Here is a 21,402-nt window from a genome sequence, read left to right as displayed (position 1 = left end):
ACCTTCTGTCGTCTCTCTGGTAACTAACCTTCTGTCGTCTCTCTGGTAACTAACCTTCTGTCGTCTCTGGTAACTAACCTTCTGTCGTGTCTGGTAACTAACCTTCTGTCGTCTCTGGTAACACCTTCTGTCGTCTCTGGTAACACCTTCTGTCGCGTCTCTCTGGTAACTAACCTTCTGTCGCGTCTCTCTGGTAACTAACCTTCTGTCGCGTCTCTCTGGTAACTAACCTTCTGTCGCGTCTCTCTGGTAACTAACCTCCTGCCGCGTCTCTCTGGTAACTAACCTTCTGTCGCGTCTCTCTGGTAACTAACCTTCTGTCGCGTCTCTGATAACTAACCTTCTGTCGCGTCTCTCTGGTAACTAACCTTCTGTCGTGTCTCTCTGATAACTAACCTTCTGTCGTCTCTCTGGTAACTGACCTTCTGTCGTGTCTCTCTGGTAACTGACCTTCTGTCGTGTCTCTCTGGTAACTGACCTTCTGTCGTGTCTCTCTGGTAACTGACCTTCTGTCGTGTCTCTCTGGTAACTGACCTTCTGTCGTGTCTCTCTGGTAACTGACCTTCTGTCGTGTCTCTCTGGTAACTGACCTTCTGTCGTGTCTCTCTGGTAACTGACCTTCTGTCGTGTCTCTCTGGTAACTGACCTTCTGTCGTGTCTCTCTGGTAACTGACCTTCTGTCGTGTCTCTCTGGTAACTGACCTTCTGTCGTGTCTCTCTGGTAACTAACCTTCTGTCGTGTCTCTCTGATTACTAACCTGACCTCTACTTGTTCCTGGGCAGCCGCTACACAGCGTTACATCTTACTCTTGCCACCTCCCCGGTCAACAACAAGACTCAGGCCCTCGCACGGTTCTGGCTGGGATCTTACCTCAGAACTCTGGGGCTGATCCCAGTCGACCTGCGAGCCCCAGTCTCTTTCCTGCTACCCCCGCACTACGCCCAGCTCCAGAAGTTTTTAAGACATTTTAAACTGGAAAAATAAACAGTCACAGTTTTAACTAAACACCGCTCTCTTCTCTCTCTTGTGCAGGATCGGGAACCAGTGTGTCCAGTGCGCGGGCTCGCTCTAGGCGAGCCCACAACGGTCTGGCGCAACGTGGCCCATCCTGCTCTCCTGAATCGGCATCGAGACCTGTCCTAGATGGTCGCCCATGAGATCCTCCCGGTCAGGGCCGTTATGCACTCACCGGGCATGGCGAGGACATCCGCGTGCCCCCGACCAGGCTGCGGCTAAGAAGAGTCGGTGAGGCACATGCTCTGGGAGTGCAGAGCTGCCAGGGACCTGTGGAAGGAAGCAGGCCTCCTGATCACCCCGTGTCTGCCAGCAGGGGAGGACCTAACACCTCAGCTTGTGCTGTATGGGGTGGGCCGAAGGCCTATTCCATCAAAGGCCTTCACAAAGTTCTGGCCCACCCTCACGTGCCTGAAGGAAGAACTGTGGTCCTCCCGCAACCTGCTGGTAGGGAAAAGCGTAGAGACCACCCCCCAGGCAGTGGCCATGGTAGCCATGGAAGCCCTGGGATGGTACGGAAGGAAGGGGGCCTCGACCCCAGGCGAAGGGTCCCCCACAACACCCTAGGTCCCGGCGGCCACGGCCTGACAGCGCTGCGGCGCCTAGGGGAGGGATCTCCTCTGGGCCCCGAAGGAAGGGACGGTAATTTATTCAGAGGAGCAGGATGAGGCGAGTTTGATAAGGACTCACCCCGTTCCTGTACAAGGGACCGAAGACAGCCTTTTAACAAAGTGACTTTTTAACATGTTTTTCATGTCTTAAAAATTAGATCATTAGTACACATTTTAAATGGCTTTTACAGATTTTATGTTTTTACAAGGAAAGTACTTTTATTCATGGTTGTTTTCATTGGTTTTAACATGTACGTTTTAACTAATTTAAATGTAACTTTCAAATGCTGTGTTTTATGCCTTTATTGCCGTTTTTATGTGTATAAATGATGTAAAAAATGTATGAGCTGTTTTTAAAGGAAATGTGTAAATAAAACTTTTTTCCAAAATAAAAAAAATCTGTTCTTATCAGTTTAATATCTGATACGTCCCCTATCTGGGGACCATATATTACATAGATTTTTGGAATAGGGAGATGGAATAGGGGCTTGCTCCGTCCACTCCACGCATCGATCTGGTATTGCAGTACCTCCAGGAACGGTGCACCCCCTTTCATTGTAAAGAGAAATCAGACAGAGGAAACAGAGTTGCTTCGTTGGTCTATATTGTATTTTCACATTGAGCAACATCATTTCAATATAAGTGATGGCTCGATAGTGCTGGTCAAATCGGTCACTGTTTTATTGACTACGATAGCTGTTGGGAATGGGGTGCGTTCATCTTCCAATCAAAGATTTTTCGTCACGTGCACGGGATACTTACTTGCAAACTTTCCTCAACAGTGCATGATCAAAAATATACACACATAGCTAAGTAATAAAGTATTTAAACATTTTTTTTGTTATGATTGGAAATATATACAGTAGAAGACTAACTATACAGAATAAACTATGAAATGTGCTAAAGTCATGTACTGGTAACATGGACTGTCTCACAAGCAACTGTCTGTATGTATTAGTTTCTCTCAATCACATACAAGCATTTCTTTGGAACAATGTTGTCGATTTTCAAAACAGAGTCCACAAGACACACAACTTTTGCAAAACAGTAAATGCATTTCGAAAATGTTTTTTAAACACATAAAAACATGAATAAAAAATATATTGTACCGTCAAAATTGCAAATACATTCATCAAAATAACAACTGTACGCAAAAAATGGGTCTCCGTACTACTTACTATTGCTGACCACTAACTGGTGTGTGACAGTAAACTTTTATATATACGTTTTATTTGATTAATTCCTGTCTTACTTTGGGGTGATTTGTGTGTATCGTTTTGTACTGCAAGGTTTTACTGTATGGCACATGCACTGTTGGGGCTCGGAACATAAGCGCGATAACAACTGCAAAATACGGGTACGCGGTTCGCGACCAAAATGTTCCCGTCGGATTTGTTTGTCTCCAAATAGTTCACTCTGCCACTTCTCGCGATGTTAGAGAGAGGACGTGCTTCCGGGTGAGGCACACAGATCACCGCGTGGAACACATTCCAGTTGGAACTGCGATTAGCGAAGGCTTTCTAGGAGATAAGTTTGTTTCGGGTTTAAACTTGGTGAAAAGGCGTCAGAGATGCTTGTTTTATTTGAAACCGCTGCTGGTTATGCAATATTTAAAGTGAGTATTTAGCTGAAGTTATATTCTAAATTCTAATAATTTTAGATGGGTGCATGACAATTTTCAATAATTGAACCGGGTTCGCGGTGTAGCTAGCTAAATACGTTGTTTTCCTGGAGTAGCTAGATATTGTATTAAAATACAAAGTATTTCAATGTCAAGACCTGTTTAACATTGTTTATAGTACACATGGCTTCTCTATTTAGGTCGTCGTGGTAGTTCTCGCATGCAAACCTTTACCGCAACGAGGCCTTCTCATTCAACACGCTGCAGTTAAGCAACCACGTTGCATGTGGCAAGTTACCTGCTGGATATACAGATACTTTGCTACCTTGGACTTGGCTTTTGTAATTATGCAACTATTTGAACCCGTTCTATTTTCGAAGTTAAATACTTTATTTGTTGCCAATGTTTACCCAACATTTCAAATAGGCTTCTCTTCCAAGTTAGCATAACTGGTGCGTGGTACTTTGGAGGGAACGCGTGCTGGCTTTCTTGTCCCATATTACTGACGGGTTTTAATGACAACACATGTAAACCGAGTTGAGTTAATGCAATTAATGTATGGTATGCCCGTGTACTTGATAGGACTATAAACCTTTTTTTGTTTCAGGTCCTCGATGAGTCAAAGCTCCAAGAGGTGGACAGTTTATGGAAGGAGTTCGAAACTCCGGAGAAGGCCAACAAAGTGTGAGTTTTGGCCCCATGTCTGGAGAGAGGAGTGTTTAGATTCGAGGGGAATACGTTGTCAATGAACAGTAGTATTACACATTATCAGCATAAGGAACATGTTTCTGGAGTTGACAAATAACATGTCGCCACTATTTCTCCTTCCAGAGTGAAGTTGAAGCACTGGGAAATTCCAGGACACAACAGAGGCCTTGGCAGGTAGACCGAATACTTTCACCTCTCCTGTTGTTGCTCACTATAGTTTACCAGTTAGTGCACAAGGGCTGTCAGTCAAGGCTTCTGCATGCTTCAGCTAGGTGAACCAACAGTGTGTCCGCGTACTCCTTTAATTAAAAGACCGTTGCTTGAAAAATTAGAAAAGTGACAATCGTAGTGTTTGTCCAACTTGAGAAGCCATAGCCAGTATACACTTCCTCAAACTAGTCAGAAATAATTGAAGATGGCTCAAGAAATATCACTTTCCCCCTTTTATTTTTACAATTTTAAATCTACGTAAGCTGTTAGGTGCAGTATTTATGAATTTGAAAATGTGCATGGAAAACGAGTATTGTTGAAGTGTGCACAAACACCTGACCGAAGACCAAACAAACACGCTGCTTTTTTCTGAAGCACTAACTATTCCCAACTGTTTGGCAGAAGCCTTTAGGTGTTCAGCAGTATTCCTCACTACCACTGAGACCACAGCTAACCTTAACCATCATAACAAACACTGACAGCAGCCGGTTGTTGAACTCACCCCCTAACAATGTTGAGTCTATGAATAAATGCATATTACTAATGTCCTGTGTCTAAATGTTGGAACTATAACAGTGGTTTGTATATGTAGTGTATGTGGACACCCTGTCAAATTAGCGGATTCGGCTATTTTAGCCACATCCGCTGCGGACAGGTTTATCAAATCGAGCACACGGCCATGCAATCTCAATAGACAAACATTGCCGTCAGAGCAGCTCACAGATCACTGCACCTGAACATAGCCCATCTGTAAACAGCCCATCTACCTACCTCATCCCCATACTGTATTTATTTATTTATCTTGCTCCTTTGCACCCCAGTATTTCTAATTGCACATTCATCTTCTGCACATCCACCATTCCAGTGTTTAATCGCTATATTGTAATTGCTTTGCCACCATGGCCCATTTATTGCCGTATCTCCCTTATCTTACTTCATTGCACTCACTGTATATATACTTTTTCTATTGACTGTTTTGTATATTCCATGTGTAACTCTGTATGTGTCAAATTGCTATGCTTTATCTTGGCCAGGTCGCAGTTGCAAATGAGAACTTGTTGTCAACTGGCCTACCTGGTTTAGGTAGTGAAATATATATTTATATTGGCAATAGAATGGCCGTACTGAAGAGCTCAGTAACTTCCAATGTGGCACAGTCATAGGATGCCACCATTCCAACAAGTCATTTTGCCAAATTTCTGCCTTACTAGAGTTGTCCCGGTTAACTAAGCGCTGTTATTGTGAAGTGGAGACGTCTAGGAGCAACAACGGCTCAGCCGCAACGTGGTAGACCACACGAGCTCACAGAACTAGACTCCCGAGTGCTGTAGCGTGTACACGTCTCTCCTGTCCTCATGTTGTAACCGTATCTCTCCTATGTCCAGCGGCCACGGCCATGACGGAAGGGAAGATGGGGAAGAGTCTGAAGAAGGTCCTGAAGAAAGTGGTGGCTAAAGAAGCTCATGAACAGCTGGCCATCAGCGACGCTAAGCTGGGGGGCGTCATCAAGGAGAAGTTGAACCTGAGCTGTGTCCACAGCCCTGCGGTGGCAGAGCTGATGAGAGGCATCAGGACACAGATGGAGTCCCTGATCACTGGGCTGCCCCCCCGGGAGATCAGCGCCATGTCTCTGGGACTGGCTCACAGGTAGGGTGGAACACAGACAACGCTTGGTGTTCTGGATTTATTAGGATCCCATTAAATGACGCCAACTAGTCTTATAACAAAAGACATTACAAACATTACAAGCCTTTATAATTTACTCACATCAATATGTAGTGTGTGTTGCCGATGATTATATCATGCTGTCTGAAACCTCGTGTGGATTTCCTCAGCATTCGTCACTACCCCTGAGGCAGCACCTCCCTCTGTCGTATTCATAGAAGAACTGAAAGGCTGCTATGGCAGATCCTGACCTGTTTCTGTTTCCTCAGTTTGTCCCGCTACAAGCTGAAGTTCAGCCCTGACAAAGTGGATACCATGATCGTTCAAGCTATCTGTAAGTACCTCCTCTTAGACCAGGGATGGGCATCTTTGATGGGGGTGGGGGCCGCAACACATCTCACATCATTCCCACCCCCCCACCTTGCAAGCAAAACATTTTAGCGGCCCCCTCGCGTGACAGTGAAGAGAATTGAACTTTTAGCGTTCATTTCCTACAATTCTGCTATAGACTGTAGGCACATTAGTGCAGTTTAAGATGACTGATCAATGGGCCCTGGTCGGTAATTCGACTACTGTGATTGGTAAATTAGTCGAGCGGTTAACTTAACAATAACACAGTAAAATGCTGACAGGCCAATGACGTGAGTTCTCTCCCCAGTAGAGGGATGTGGGTCCGCGGGCCTACAGGAGGTGGGCCAGTGGAAGCCTGTTGCTCATCCCTGTCTTACTCTGTCCATGTAAAGGGACAATATAAAACAAGGATACTTTTATACAGACAAATGAAACACATAACACTTGATTATCTGTAGACAGGCGTAACTAGTATTATGGTCTGTAGACAGGCGTGACTAGTATTATGGTCTGTAGACAGGTGTGACTAGTATTATGGTCTGTAGACAGGTGTGACTAGTATTATGGTCTGTAGACAGGTGTGACTAGTATTATGCCTGTAGACAGGTGTGACTAATATTATGGTCTGTAGACAGGTGTGACTAGTATTGTGGTCTGTAGACAGGTGTGACTAGTATTGTGGTCTGTAGACAGGTGTGACTAGTATTATGGTCTGTAGACAGGTGTGACTAGTATTATGGTCTGTAGACAGGCGTGACTAGTATTATGGTCTGTAGACAGGCGTGACTAGTATTATGGTCTAGCTCGGTAACCGGGGTAACTAGTGTTATGGTCTGTAGCTCAGTAACAGGGGTAACTAGTATTATGGTCTGTAGCTCAGTAACCGGGGTAACTAGTATTATGGGCTGTAGCCCAGTAACAGGTGTAACTAGTATTATGGTCTGTAGCAGGGGTAACTAGTATTATGGTCTGTAGCAGGGGTAACTAGTATTATGGTCTGTAGCTCAGTAACAGGGGTAACTAGTATTATGGTCTGTAGCAGGGGTAACTAGTATTATGGTCTCTAGCTCAGTAACAGGTGTAACTAGTATTATGGGCTGTAGCTCAGTAACAGGGGTAACTAGTATTATGGGCTGTAGCTCAGTAGCAGGGGTAACTAGTATTATGGGCTGTAGCAGGGGTAACTAGTGTTATGGTCTGTAGCAGGGGTAACTAGTGTTATGGTCTGTAGCAGGGGTAACTAGTGTTATGGGCTGTAGCTCAGTAACAGGGGTAACTAGTGTTATGGTCTGTAGCAGGGGTAACTAGTGTTATGGTCTGTAGCTCAGTAACAGGTGTAACTAGTATTATGGGCTGTAGCTCAGTAACAGGGGTAACTAGTATTATGGTCTGTAGCTCAGTAACAGGGGTAACTAGTATTATGGTCTGTAGCAGGGGTAACTAGTGTTATGGTCTGTAGCTCAGTAACAGGGGTAACTAGTATTATGGTCTGTAGCTCAGTAACAGGGGTAACTAGTATTATGGTCTGTAGCTCAGTAACAGGTGTAACTAGTATTATGGTCTGTAGCTCAGTAACAGGTGTAACTAGTATTATGGGCTGTAGCTCAGTAACAGGTGTAACTAGTATTATGGGCTGTAGCAGGGGTAACTAGTGTTATGGTCTATAGCTCAGTAACAGGTGTAACTAGTATTATGGGCTGTAGCTCAGTAACAGGTGTAACTAGTTTTATGGTCTGTAGCTCAGTAACAGGTGTAACTAGTATTATGGGCTGTAGCTCAGTAACAGGTGTAGCTAGTATTATGGGCTGTAGCTCAGTAACAGGTGTAACTAGTTTTATGGGCTGTAGCTCAGTAACAGGTGTAGCTAGTTTTATGGTCTGTAGCTCAGTAACAGGTGTAACTAGTATTATGGTCTGTAGCTCAGTAACAGGGGTAACTAGTATTATGGGCTGTAGCAGGGGTAACTAGTGTTATGGTCTGTAGCAGGGGTAACTAGTGTTATGGGCTGGAGCAGGGGTAACTAGTATTATGGTCTGTAGCAGGGGTAACTAGTATTATGGGCTGTAGCTCAGTAACAGGGGTAACTAGTATTATGGGCTGTAGCAGGGGTAACTAGTGTTATGGTCTGTAGCAGGGGTAACTAGTGTTATGGGCTGTAGCAGGGGTAACTAGTATTATGGTCTGTAGCAGGGGTAACTAGTATTATGGGCTGTAGCTCAGTAACAGGTAACTAGTGTTATGGTCTGTAGCTCAGTAACAGGGGTAACTAGTATTATGGGCTGTAGCTCAGTAACAGGTGTAGCTAGTATTATGGGCTGTAGCTCAGTAACAGGGGTAACTAGTGTTTTGATCTGTAGCTCAGTAACAGGTGTAACTAGTATTATGGTCTGTAGCAGGGGTAACTAGTGTTTTGATCTGTAGCTCAGTAACAGGCGTGACTAGTATTATGGTCTAGCTCAGTAACAGGTGTAACTAGTATCATGGGCTGTAGCTCAGTAACAGGTGTAACTAGTATTATGGGCTATAGCTCAGTAACAGGTGTAACTAGTATTATGGGCTGTAGCTCAGTAACAGGTGTAACTAGTATTATGGGCTGTAGCTCAGTAACAGGTGTAGCTAGTATTATGGGCTGTAGCTCAGTAACAGGGGTAACTAGTGTTTTGATCTGTGCAGCTCTGCTGGATGACCTGGACAAGGAGCTCAACAACTACATCATGCGCTGTAGGGAGTGGTACGGCTGGCACTTCCCTGAGGTGGGGAAGATCATCACTGACAACCTGGCCTACTGCAAGAGTGTCCGGAAGATAGGCGCTCGTACCAACGTGGCAACCACCGACCTGTCTGAGCATCTCCCCGAGGAGGTGGAGGCAGAGGTCAAACTGGCTGCAGAGATCTCCATGGGAACGGAGGTGTCAGAGGAGGACATCGGCAACATCATGCACCTGTGTGACCAGGTGATAGAGATTAGAGTACCGCACCCAACTGTACGACTATCTGAAGAACAGGATGATGGCTATCGCTCCCAACCTGACTGTCATGGTGGGGGAACTGGTAGGGGCACGGCTCATCTCACATGCTGGTGAGTCATGATCTAACGGCCAATCACACCAGCAGGAATCATTCACAACACAAAACAAGCAGTGATTATGATGACTATGTCACAATCCTGAAACCTGATGCTTTTCAGTCACTACCTCATCTGAGCTTGAATTAAAACCTTTTACCTGGACACCTGTAGTAGGCAGCTGGAAACGCCCAAACTGCTCCTAAATGCTCTGGTTCTCTCTGACAGGGTCCCTGTTGAACCTGGCCAAGCACCCGGCCTCCACAGTCCAGATCCTGGGAGCAGAGAAGGCCCTGTTCAGAGCCCTGAAGACGCGCAGAGACACGCCCAAATATGGTCTCATCTACCACGCCTCTCTGGTGGGACAGACCTCGGCCAAGAACAAGGGCAAGGTGAGGCTTTTGTTCCAGCCATCACTAGAAGTAGAATGTCTATCCACACTACAGTACTGCTGTCATGTTCCAGGTGTGATCTAGTTCTAATCAGAATCTCTCCACACTACAGTACTGCTGTCATGTTCCAGGTGTAATCTAGTTCTAATCAAATCAAATCAAATTTTATTTGTCACATACACATGGTTAGCAGATGTTAATGCGAGTGTAGCGAAATGGTTGTGCTTCTAGTTCCGACAATGCAGTAATAACAAGTAATCTAACTAACAATTCCAAAACTACTGTCTTGTACACAGTGTAAGGGGATAAAGAATATGTACATAAGGAAATATGAATGAGTGATGGTACAGAGCAGCATAGGCAAGATACAGTAGATGGTATCGAGTGCAGTATGTACAAATGAGATGAGTATGTAAACAAAGTGGCATAGTATAAAGTGGCTAGTGATACATGTATTACATAAGGATACCGTCGATGATATAGAGTACAGTATATACGTATGCTAATGAGATGAATAATGTAGGGTAAGTAACATTTATATAAGGTAGCATTGTTTAAAGTGGCTAGTGATATATTTACATTTCCCATCAATTCCCATTATTAAAGTGGCTGGAGTTGAGTCAGTGTCAGTGTGTTGGCAGCAGCCACTCAGTGTTAGTGGTGGCTGTTTAACAGTCTGATGGCCTTGAGATAGAAGCTGTTTTTCAGAATGTCTCTCCACACTACAGTACTGTTGTCATGTTCCAGGTGTGATCTAGTTCTAATCAGAATGTCTCTCCACACTACAGTACTGTTGTCATGTTCCAGGTGTGATCTAGTTCTAATCAGAATGTCTCTCCACACTACAGTACTGTTGTCATGTTCCAGGTGTGATCTAGTTCTAATCAGAATGTCTCTCCACACTACAGTACTGCTGTCATGTTCCAGGTGTGATCTAGTTCTAATCAGAATGTCTCTCCACACTACAGTACTGCTGTCATGTTCCAGGTGTAATCTAGTTCTAATCAGAATATCTCTCCACACTACAGTACTGCCGTCATGTTCTAGTCGAGCTTCTTTCTCTCCTCTCAGATCTCCAGGATGCTGGCAGCCAAAGCATCTCTGGCGATCCGCTACGATGCCCTGGGAGAGGACACAAATGCTGAGATGGGAGTTGAGAACCGTGCCAAGCTGGAGGCCAGACTACGCCACCTAGAGGAGAAGGGAGTAAGTAGCTCTCTCTCTGCCCCTTACTGCTAGAGGCCCAAAACAACCAGCCCACATGAGATGCCAAGCAGTGATGATGATGACTAATGTCAACAGTCCTGAAACTACCTGATGCTTTTCAGTCACTACCTCATCTGAGCTTGCATTAATAACCTCGCTGGTGTACGTTGGACGCTAGCGTCCCACCTGGCCAACATCCAGGGAAATTGCAGAGTGCCAAATTCAAAAACAGAAATAATCATTATTTAAAAAATCTGAAAACATACAAGTGTTATACATAGTTTTAAATATGAACTTCTTGTGAATCCAACCACGGTGTCAGATTTCAAAGAGTCTTTACGGCGAAAGCATACCAATGTGATTATTTGAGAACATCGCCCAGCAGACAAATCATTACAGAACGGTAACCAGCCAAGCAGTTACACAGGTCAGAAATAGAGAGAAAATGAATCCCTTACCTTTGATCTTCATATGGTTTCACTAAGACTTTCATTTATTCAATAAATGTTCCTTTTGTTCGATAGTCTCTATATCCAAAACCTCCGTTTTGTTTTCTTCAGTAATCCACAGCTCAAACAGTTACAACAGGCAGACAAAATATCCCCATTCATAGAAACATGTCAAACGATGTTTTATATTCAATCCTCAGGTTGTTTTTAGCCTAAATAATCGATAATATTTCAACCGGACAATAACGTTGTCAATATAAAAGGTAAACAAGAAAGGCACGTTCTCGGGATTGAGCACGGAAAAGCTCTGACACTGTAGGGTCCAGTCATTCAGACTGCTCTTACTCCTGCATTTTTCAGAATAACAAACCTGAAACCATTTCTAAATACTGCTGACATCTCGTGGAAGGCATAGGAACTGCATAGCAACAGAGTCATAAGTCAATGGATACTGTAATGGCATTGAATAGAGAACTAGAACAAACAAACAAATCTACTTCCTGGGTGGATTTCTCATGTTTTTGCCTGCCAAATCAGTTCTGCTATACTCAGACATTATTTGAACCACTTTAGAAACTTTTGAGGGTTTTCTATCCAAATCTATGCTTATCCTAGCTTCTGGGACTGAGTAGGCAGGCAGTTTAGTTTGGGCACGCTTTTCATCCAAAATTCCCGAATGTTGCCCCCTACCCTAGTGAAGTTAAACAGTGATATCCTGCTAGTCCCCTACTCTGCTAGTCTCCTACTGTAGTCCCCTACTCTGCTAGTCCCCTACTCTGCTAGTCCCCTACTCATCTCCTACTCTACCGGTCCCCTACTATTGTGCTGACCCTGGTTTATCCCTTCAGATCAGAAGAATCAGTGGAACAGGCAAAGCCATGGCGAAGTCTGACAAATACCAACACGAGGTGAGTTACACCTGGAAACTACTGTATTGGGTAACTAACCTTCTGTCATCTCTCTGGTAACTAACCTTCTGTCGCGTCTCTCTGGTAACTAACCTTCTGTCGTGTCTCTCTGGTAACTAACCTTCTGTCGCGTCTCTCTGGTAACTAACCTTCTGTCGCGTCTCTCTGGTAACTAACCTTCTGTCGCGTCTCTGATAACTAACCTTCTGTCGCGTCTCTGATAACTAACCTTCTGTCGCGTCTCTCTGGTAACTAACCTTCTGTCGTGTCTCTCTGATAACTAACCTTCTGTCGTCTCTCTGGTAACTGACCTTCTGTCGTGTCTCTCTGGTAACTAACCTTCTGTCGCGTCTCTCTGGTAACTAACCTTCTGTCGCGTCTCTCTGGTAACTAACCTTCTGCCGCGTCTCTCTGGTAACTAACCTTCTGTCGTCTCTCTGGTAACTAACCTTCTGTCGCGTCTCTCTGGTAACTAACCTTCTGTCGTCTCTCTGGTAACTAACCTTCCGTCGCGTCTCTCTGGTAACTAAACTTCTGTCGCGTCTCTCTGGTAACTAACCTTCTGTCGCGTCTCTCTGGTAACTAACCTTCTGTCGCGTCTCTCTGGTAACTAACCTTCTGTCGCGTCTCTCTGGTAACTAACCTTCTGTCGTCTCTCTGGTAACTAACCTTCTGTCGTCTCTCTGGTAAATAACCTTCTGTCGTCTCTCTGGTAACTAACCTTCTGTCGCGTCTCTCTGGTAACTAACCTTCTGTCGCGTCTCTCTGGTAACTAACCTTCTGTCGCGTCTCTCTGGTAACTAACCTTCTGTCGCGTCTCTCTGGTAACTAACCTTCTGTCGCGTCTCTCTGGTAACTAACCTTCTGTCGCGTCTCTCTGGTAACTAACCTTCTGTCGCGTCTCTCTGGTAACTAACCTTCTGTCGCGTCTCTCTGGTAACTAACCTTCTGTCGCGTCTCTCTGGTAACTAACCTTCTGTCGCGTCTCTCTGGTAACTAACCTTCTGTCGCGTCTCTCTGGTAACTAACCTTCTGTCGCGTCTCTGTGGTAACGTCGCCGTCTGTCGCGTCTCTGTGGTAACGTCGCCGTCTGTCGCGTCTCTGTGGTAACGTCGCCGTCTGTCGCGTCTCTCTGGTAACGTCGCCGCCTGTCGCGTTTGTCCGCTCTCTCTCTCTGTCGTGGTTAGAATGGCTGGTTCAGTGACATTCATTCATGTCGTTATAGGATAGATATTTTGGCTGTTGGTTTTTGCGTTCAATGATACCGAATTCCTAGCTGCAGACTAGTAATTAATATCAAAGACTTGTTCTATTCTGTCGGTATCGATAGTCTTAAGAGTTTAACCACGTGGTATGGTTAAAAGATTCAGCCATCTACTCAAACCTGGGCCCTCTTGTGGTAAGCTGGTCTGCAACCTTTAGCCATCTTGTAATTGAGGTGAGCTGGTCTGGTGATAGAAAACCCGGGAGAGAGCTGGGAATATTTTTCAAATACATTGAGGAACTTTTGTAATTCTCAATGGATGGTAAACGGTATGTTTGCTTGCTGTTTTGAGGTGACAACGCATTACTTTGAGAAGCTCCACAGGTCATTAGTAGTGGTGCGTTAAGCCCATCAGAAATACTATCAGATGGGCACATTTGTAAGCCTACATTCGCGCTCAGGCTAGGCAGCATATAGGTCTACTTCTATGCGTTTGCGTTCTTACTCAACATTGACAGGAGCGCTGCCAAACAAAATAATGACTAAATTAACTGGTAAATGGAATGCTACAAACACAGTTTCTCTCACAAGTGTAGCATAGGTTGTGCACTCTGCAAACAATGTGTCCACTCCAACAATGAGAATGCTGAAAGACTAATATATTGAATGCATTAACTGAAATTACCATAACCAAGCAATCATTGTAGAATGTAAATGATAGGAATGAAGGGTAGATGTAGTACTGGTGGTACATGTAATGGGGAATTGATATACACTAACAATCAAACGCAAACAATTCACTGAGATGGTCGTGAATCAGAAAGGTGTCTCGTGTGCCATAAATTGACTTGCTACTGCTCGACTAAAACATCTTGGTCGACCAACAGCCTTTAAACCAATCAATCGACCGTCGGCTAATTACCAACTGTGCTGTTAACTAACGTTCTGTTATGTCTCCGTAGTGACGTGAAGGTGTACGACCCCTCCGGAGACTCCACCCTCCCCTCTGTTTCCAAGAAGAGGAAGTTTGAGGAGGTGGAGGAGGAAGAGGTGGCCACACCGGTGACAGTCAAAACCAAGAAACCCAAGAAAGAACCTGTGGAAGGTCAGTTGAGTAACTCTTAGCCATAATCCTGTTGTATAACAACCCATAACATGAGACCATAATACACCATCCATCCTGTTATATAACACAACCCATAATATACCATCCATCCTGTTATATAACACAACCCTTAATACACCATCCATCCTGTTCTATAACACAACCCATAATACACCATCCATCCTGTTCTATAACACAACCCATAATACACCATCCATCCTGTTCTATAACACAACCCATAATACACCATCCATCCTGTTATATAACACAACCCATAATATACCATCCATCCTGTTATATAACACAACCCATAACACACCATCCATCCTGTTCTATAACACAACCCATAATACACCATCCATCCTGTTCTATAACACAACCCATAATTCACCATCCATCCTGTTCTATAACACAACCCATAATACACCATCCATCCTGTTATAACACAACCCATAATATACCATCCATCCTGTTATATAACACAACCCATAATACACCATCCATCCTGTTATAACACAACCCATAATATACCATCCATCCTGTTATATAACACAACCCATAATACACCATCCATCCTGTTATATAACACAACCCATAATACACCATCCATCCTGTTATATAACAACCCATAACATGAGACCATAATACACCATCCATCCTGTTATATAACACAACCCATAATATACCATCCATCCTGTTATATAACACAACCCATAATACACCATCCATCCTGTTCTATAACACAACCCATAATACACCATCCATCCTGTTCTATAACACAACCCATAACACACCATCCATCCTGTTATATAACACAACCCATAATACACCATCCATCCTGTTATATAACACAACCCATAATATACTATCCATCCTGTTATATAACACAACCCATAATACACCATCCATCCTGTTCTATAACACAACCCATAATATACCATCCATCCTGTTATATAACAACCCATAACATGAGACCATAATACACCATCCATCCTGTTATATAACACAACCCATAATATACCATCCATCCTGTTATATAACACAACCCATAACACACCATCCATCCTGTTATATAACACAACCCATAATATACCATCCATCCTGTTATATAACACAACCCATAACACACCATCCATCCTGTTATATAACACAACCTATAATACACCATCCATCCTGTTCTATAACAACCCATAATACACCATCCATCCTGTTCTATAACACAACCCATAATACACCATCCATCATGTTATATAACAACCCATAATACACCATCCATCCTGTTCTATAACACAACCCATAATACACCATCCATCCTGTTATATAACACAACCCATAATACACCATCCATCCTGTTATATAACACAACCTATAATACACCATCCATCCTGTTATATAACAACCCATAACATGAGACCATAATACACCATCCATCCTGTTATATAACACAACCCATAATATACCATCCATCCTGTTATATAACACAACCCATAACACACCATCCATCCTGTTATATAACACAACCCATAATATACCATCCATCCTGTTATATAACACAACCCATAACACACCATCCATCCTGTTATATAACACAACCTATAATACACCATCCATCCTGTTCTATAACAACCCATAATACACCATCCATCCTGTTCTATAACACAACCCATAATACACCATCCATCATGTTATATAACAACCCATAATACACCATCCATCCTGTTCTATAACACAACCCATAATACACCATCCATCCTGTTATATAACACAACCCATAATACACCATCCATCCTGTTATATAACACAACCTATAATACACCATCCATCCTGTTCTATAACAACCCATAATACACCATCCATCCTGTTATATAACACAACCCATAATACACCATCCATCCTGTTATATAACACAACCCATAATACACCATCCATCCTGTTATATAACACAACCCATAATATACCATCCATCCTGTTATATAACACAACCCATAACACACCATCCATCCTGTTATATAACACAACCCATAATACACCATCCATCCTGTTATATAACACAACCCATAATACACCATCCATCCTGTTATATAACACAACCCATAATATACCATCCATCCTGTTATATAACACAACCCATAACACACCATCCATCCTGTTATATAACACAACCTATAATACACCATCCATCCTGTTCTATAACAACCCATAATACACCATCCATCCTGTTCTATAACACAACCCATAATACACCATCCATCATGTTATATAACAACCCATAATACACCATCCATCCTGTTCTATAACACAACCCATAATACACCATCCATCCTGTTATATAACACAACCCATAATACACCATCCATCCTGTTATATAACACAACCTATAATACACCATCCATCCTGTTATATAACAACCCATAACATGAGACCATAATACACCATCCATCCTGTTATATAACACAACCCATAATATACCATCCATCCTGTTATATAACACAACCCATAACACACCATCCATCCTGTTATATAACACAACCCATAATATACCATCCATCCTGTTATATAACACAACCCATAACACACCATCCATCCTGTTATATAACACAACCTATAATACACCATCCATCCTGTTCTATAACAACCCATAATACACCATCCATCCTGTTCTATAACACAACCCATAATACACCATCCATCATGTTATATAACAACCCATAATACACCATCCATCCTGTTCTATAACACAACCCATAATACACCATCCATCCTGTTATATAACACAACCCATAATACACCATCCATCCTGTTATATAACACAACCTATAATACACCATCCATCCTGTTCTATAACAACCCATAATACACCATCCATCCTGTTATATAACACAACCCATAATACACCATCCATCCTGTTATATAACACAACCCATAATACACCATCCATCCTGTTATATAACACAACCCATAATATACCATCCATCCTGTTATATAACACAACCCATAACACACCATCCATCCTGTTATATAACACAACCCATAATACACCATCCATCCTGTTATATAACACAACCCATAATACACCATCCATCCTGTTATATAACACAACCCATAATACACCATCCATCCTGTTATATAACACAACCCATAATATACCATCCATCCTGTTATATAACACAACCCATAACACACCATCCATCCTGTTCTATAACACAACCCATAATACACCATCCATCCTGTTATATAACACAACCTATAATACACCATCCATCCTGTTATATAACAACCCATAACATGAGACCATAATACACCATCCATCCTGTTCTATAACACAACCCATAATACACCATCCATCCTGTTCTATAACACAACCCATAATATACCATCCATCCTGTTATATAACACAACCCATAATACACCATCCATCCTGTTATATAACACAACCCATAATACACCATCCATCCTGTTATATAACACAACCCATAATACACCATCCATCCTGTTATATGACACAACCCATAACATGAGACCATAATACACCGTCCATCCTGTTCTATAACACAACCCATAATACACCATCCTGTTATATAACACAACCCATAATACACCATCCATCCTGTTATATAACACAACCCATAATACACCATCCATCCTGTTATATGACACAACCCATAATGCACCATCCATCCTGTTATATAACAACCCATAATGCACCATCCATCCTGTTATATGACACAACCCATAATGCACCATCCATCCTGTTATATAACACAACCCATAATACACCATCCATCTTGTTATATGACACAACCCATAACATGAGACCATAATACACCGTCCATCCTGTTCTATTACACAACCCATAATACACCATCCTGTTATATAACACAACCCATAATACACCATCCATGTTATATAACACAACCCATAATGCACCATCCATCCTGTTCTATAACACAACCCATAATACACCGTCCATCCTGTTATATAACAACCCATATCATGAGACCATAATACACCATCCATCCTGTTATATAACACAACCCATAATACACCATCCATCCTGTTATATAACAACCCATATCATGAGACCATAATACACCATCCATCCTGTTATATTACACAACCCATAATACACCATCCATCCTGTTCTATAACACAACCCATAACACACCATCCATCCTGTTCTATAACACAACCCATAACACACCATCCATCCTGTTCTATAACACAACCCATAACACACCATCCATCCTGTTCTATAACACAACCCATAACACACCATCCATCCTGTTCTATAACACAACCCATAATACACCATCCATCCTGTTCTATAACACAACCCATAATACACCTTCCATCCTGTTCTATAACAACCCATAATACACCTTCCATCCTGTTCTATAACACAACCCATAATGCACCATCCATCCTGTTCTATAACACAATCGATATCATGAGACCGGTTCTCAGCCGTCTGTTAAGTGCTATTGTCTCACGGTGTTTTCTGTTTTCATTCAGAACCAGAGGCTTCAACGGCAGCAGAAGAAACTCCCAAGAAGAAGAAAAAGAAGTCTAAGAAAGCCGAGGAGGAGGCGATGGACGTAAAGGAAGAGGAGGCGACCGTCTCTCCCACAGAGGAAGTACGTAGCTGATGGGGACATGCCTCCAGAATATATATATTCCTGCTCATCTAAGCCGTTCTGCCTGAACGAACATACTAATTTGTTATTTCTTGTGATTTACAGTCGTCAAAGAAGAAGAAAAAGAAGAAAAAGGTCAAGGAGGAAGAGGGAGATTAATCTGGTTGGAGAAACTGTATTATATTAGGACTTTTAGTTGTCGTTGTATCTACCAGGGCCAGAGTGACTCGTGTATCAGCCTGACCGTTTAAAGACTAGAGAACTGGAGACGGAGGTTATTTCAGAATGACCAGCAGCTGATCTGTTATGAGACTTGATGATGGTGTATAAATCCTCCTGTGGATTTGAGTTTAAGATGAACCTTTAGTTTACTGTAAGCTCTTATTATTACTAATCAACTAAAGACCCAATAGACTGTCTACAATATCAATGTCCATGTTAAAACACTTCCTTCCTCCACTGGTTTAACGATGTGACTTTTTTAAAAGATGGGTTTTTCTGCTGTCTTTGTCCATAAGTGATTAAATCCATTTTCTCAGTCAGCGGTATTTCCTGTCATTCCAGCTATGGTGGATTCAGACCCCTTGACTTTGTCCACCTTTAGTTACGGTACAGCCTTATTCTAACATGATTTCAATTTACACACGATACCCCCCAAATGACAAAGCTAAACAAGTTTAGAAATGTGTGTACATTTATTCAAAATACAAAACTAACATATCGCATTTAGTCACTTCACCCCTTCCTACATGTGCAAATTACCGCAACTATCCTGTACCCCCCCGCACACTGACTCAGTACCTGTATATAGACTCCACACTGACTCAGTACCTGTATATAGACTCCACACTGACTCAGTACCGGTACCCCCTGTATATAGACTCCACACTGACTCAGTACCTGTATATAGACTCCACACTGACTCAGTACCTGTACCCCCCCCCCCCCCAACACACTGACTCAGTACCTGTACCCCCCCGCACACTGACTCAGTACCTGTACCCCCCCCCGCACACTGACGCAGTACCTGTACCCCCCCCCGCACACTGACTCAGTACCTGTACCCCCCCGCACACTGACGCAGTACCTGTACCCCCCCCCCCCCACACTGACTCAGTACCTGTATATAGACTCACCACTGACTCAGTACCTGTATATAGACTCCACACTGAGTCAGTACCGGTACCCCCTGTATATAGACTCCACACTGACTCAGTACCTGTATATAGACTCCACACTGAGTCAGTACCGGTACCCCCTGTATATAGACTCCACACTGACTCAGTACCTGTATATAGACTCCACACTGACTCAGTACCTGTATATAGACTCCACACTGACTCAGTACCGGTACCCCCTGTATATAGACTCCACACTGACTCGGTACCGGTACCCCCTGTATATAGACTCCACACTGACTCAGTACCGGTACCCCCTGTATATAGCCTATTATAGCCTATTATTATTATATATATATACTATAGCCTAGTATATAGTGTATAGACTCGTTAGTGTTACTTTTATTACATTTTATACTTCAGTTTATTTGGTAAATATTTTATTACTGTCATTGAACTGCACTGTTGGTTAAGGGCTTGTCAGTCAGCATTTCACAGGAAGGTCTACACTGTTGGTTAAGGGCTTGTCAGTCAGCATTTCACAGGAAGGTCTACACTGTTGGTTAAGGGCTTGTCAGTCAGCATTTCACAGTAAGGTCTACACTGTTGGTTAAGGGCTTGTCAGTAAGCATTTCACAGTAAGGTCTACACTGTTGGTTAAGGGCTTGTCAGTCAGCATTTCACAGTAAGGTCTACACTGTTGGTTAAGGGCTTGTCAGTCAGCATTTCACAGTAAGGTCTACACTGTTGGTTAAGGGCTTGTCAGTCAGCATTTCACAGGAAGGTCTACACTGTTGGTTAAGGGCTTGTCAGTCAGCATTTCACAGTAAGGTCTACACTGTTGGTTAAGGGCTTGTCAGTCAGCATTTCACAGGAAGGTCTACACTGTTGGTTAAGGGCTTGTCAGTCAGCATTTCACAGTAAGGTCTACACTGTTGGTTAAGGGCTTGTCAGTAAGCATTTCACAGGAAGGTCTACACTGTTGGTTAAGGGCTTGTCAGTCAGCATTTCACAGTAAGGTCTACACTTGTATTCGGTGCATGTGACAAATAAAGTTTGATCTATTCAAGTATTCAGACCCTTTACTCAGTACTTTGTTGAAGCACCTTTGGCAGCGATTACAGCCTTGAGTCTTCTTGGG

At 43.0% G+C, this 21,402-nt stretch overlaps 2 protein-coding genes, 2 non-coding genes and 1 pseudogene across 4 annotated transcripts in view; all 5 read left to right on the top strand.

Annotated features, from left to right (window-relative positions):
• LOC118947554 overlaps nt 1-21,402 on the top strand; it is a 41,332-nt gene that overhangs the window by 5,674 nt on the left and 14,256 nt on the right. The gene's annotated exons all lie outside the window — the stretch shown is intronic.
• On the top strand, nt 1,999-2,177 carry LOC118947563 (annotated as a pseudogene).
• On the top strand, nt 3,066-19,685 carry LOC110513518 (nucleolar protein 58). The gene is given in 14 exon segments (XM_036972460.1): nt 3,066-3,241; nt 3,855-3,931; nt 4,079-4,096; nt 4,098-4,129; nt 5,551-5,812; nt 6,100-6,164; nt 8,855-9,146; nt 9,148-9,260; nt 9,474-9,637; nt 10,709-10,843; nt 12,141-12,196; nt 14,361-14,509; nt 19,022-19,143; nt 19,249-19,685. Coding segments are annotated over 14 exon segments (1,584 nt in total). The 5' UTR covers nt 3,066-3,196; the 3' UTR covers nt 19,303-19,685.
• Nucleotides 9,314-9,391, top strand: LOC118947570. Its single transcript, XR_005041808.1, has one exon. It is a non-coding gene; the product is annotated as a small nucleolar RNA SNORD11B (small nucleolar RNA).
• Nucleotides 10,905-10,988, top strand: LOC118947566. Its single transcript, XR_005041804.1, has one exon. It is a non-coding gene; the product is annotated as a small nucleolar RNA SNORD11B (small nucleolar RNA).

The sequence above is a fragment of the Oncorhynchus mykiss genome, unplaced genomic scaffold, assembly GCF_013265735.2.
Source record: "Oncorhynchus mykiss isolate Arlee unplaced genomic scaffold, USDA_OmykA_1.1 un_scaffold_164, whole genome shotgun sequence".
In the NCBI taxonomy this organism is placed as follows: domain Eukaryota; kingdom Metazoa; phylum Chordata; class Actinopteri; order Salmoniformes; family Salmonidae; genus Oncorhynchus; species Oncorhynchus mykiss.
The sequence above is the reverse complement of the archived record's forward strand: the minus strand, read 5'-3'. Positions and strand labels throughout refer to the sequence as shown.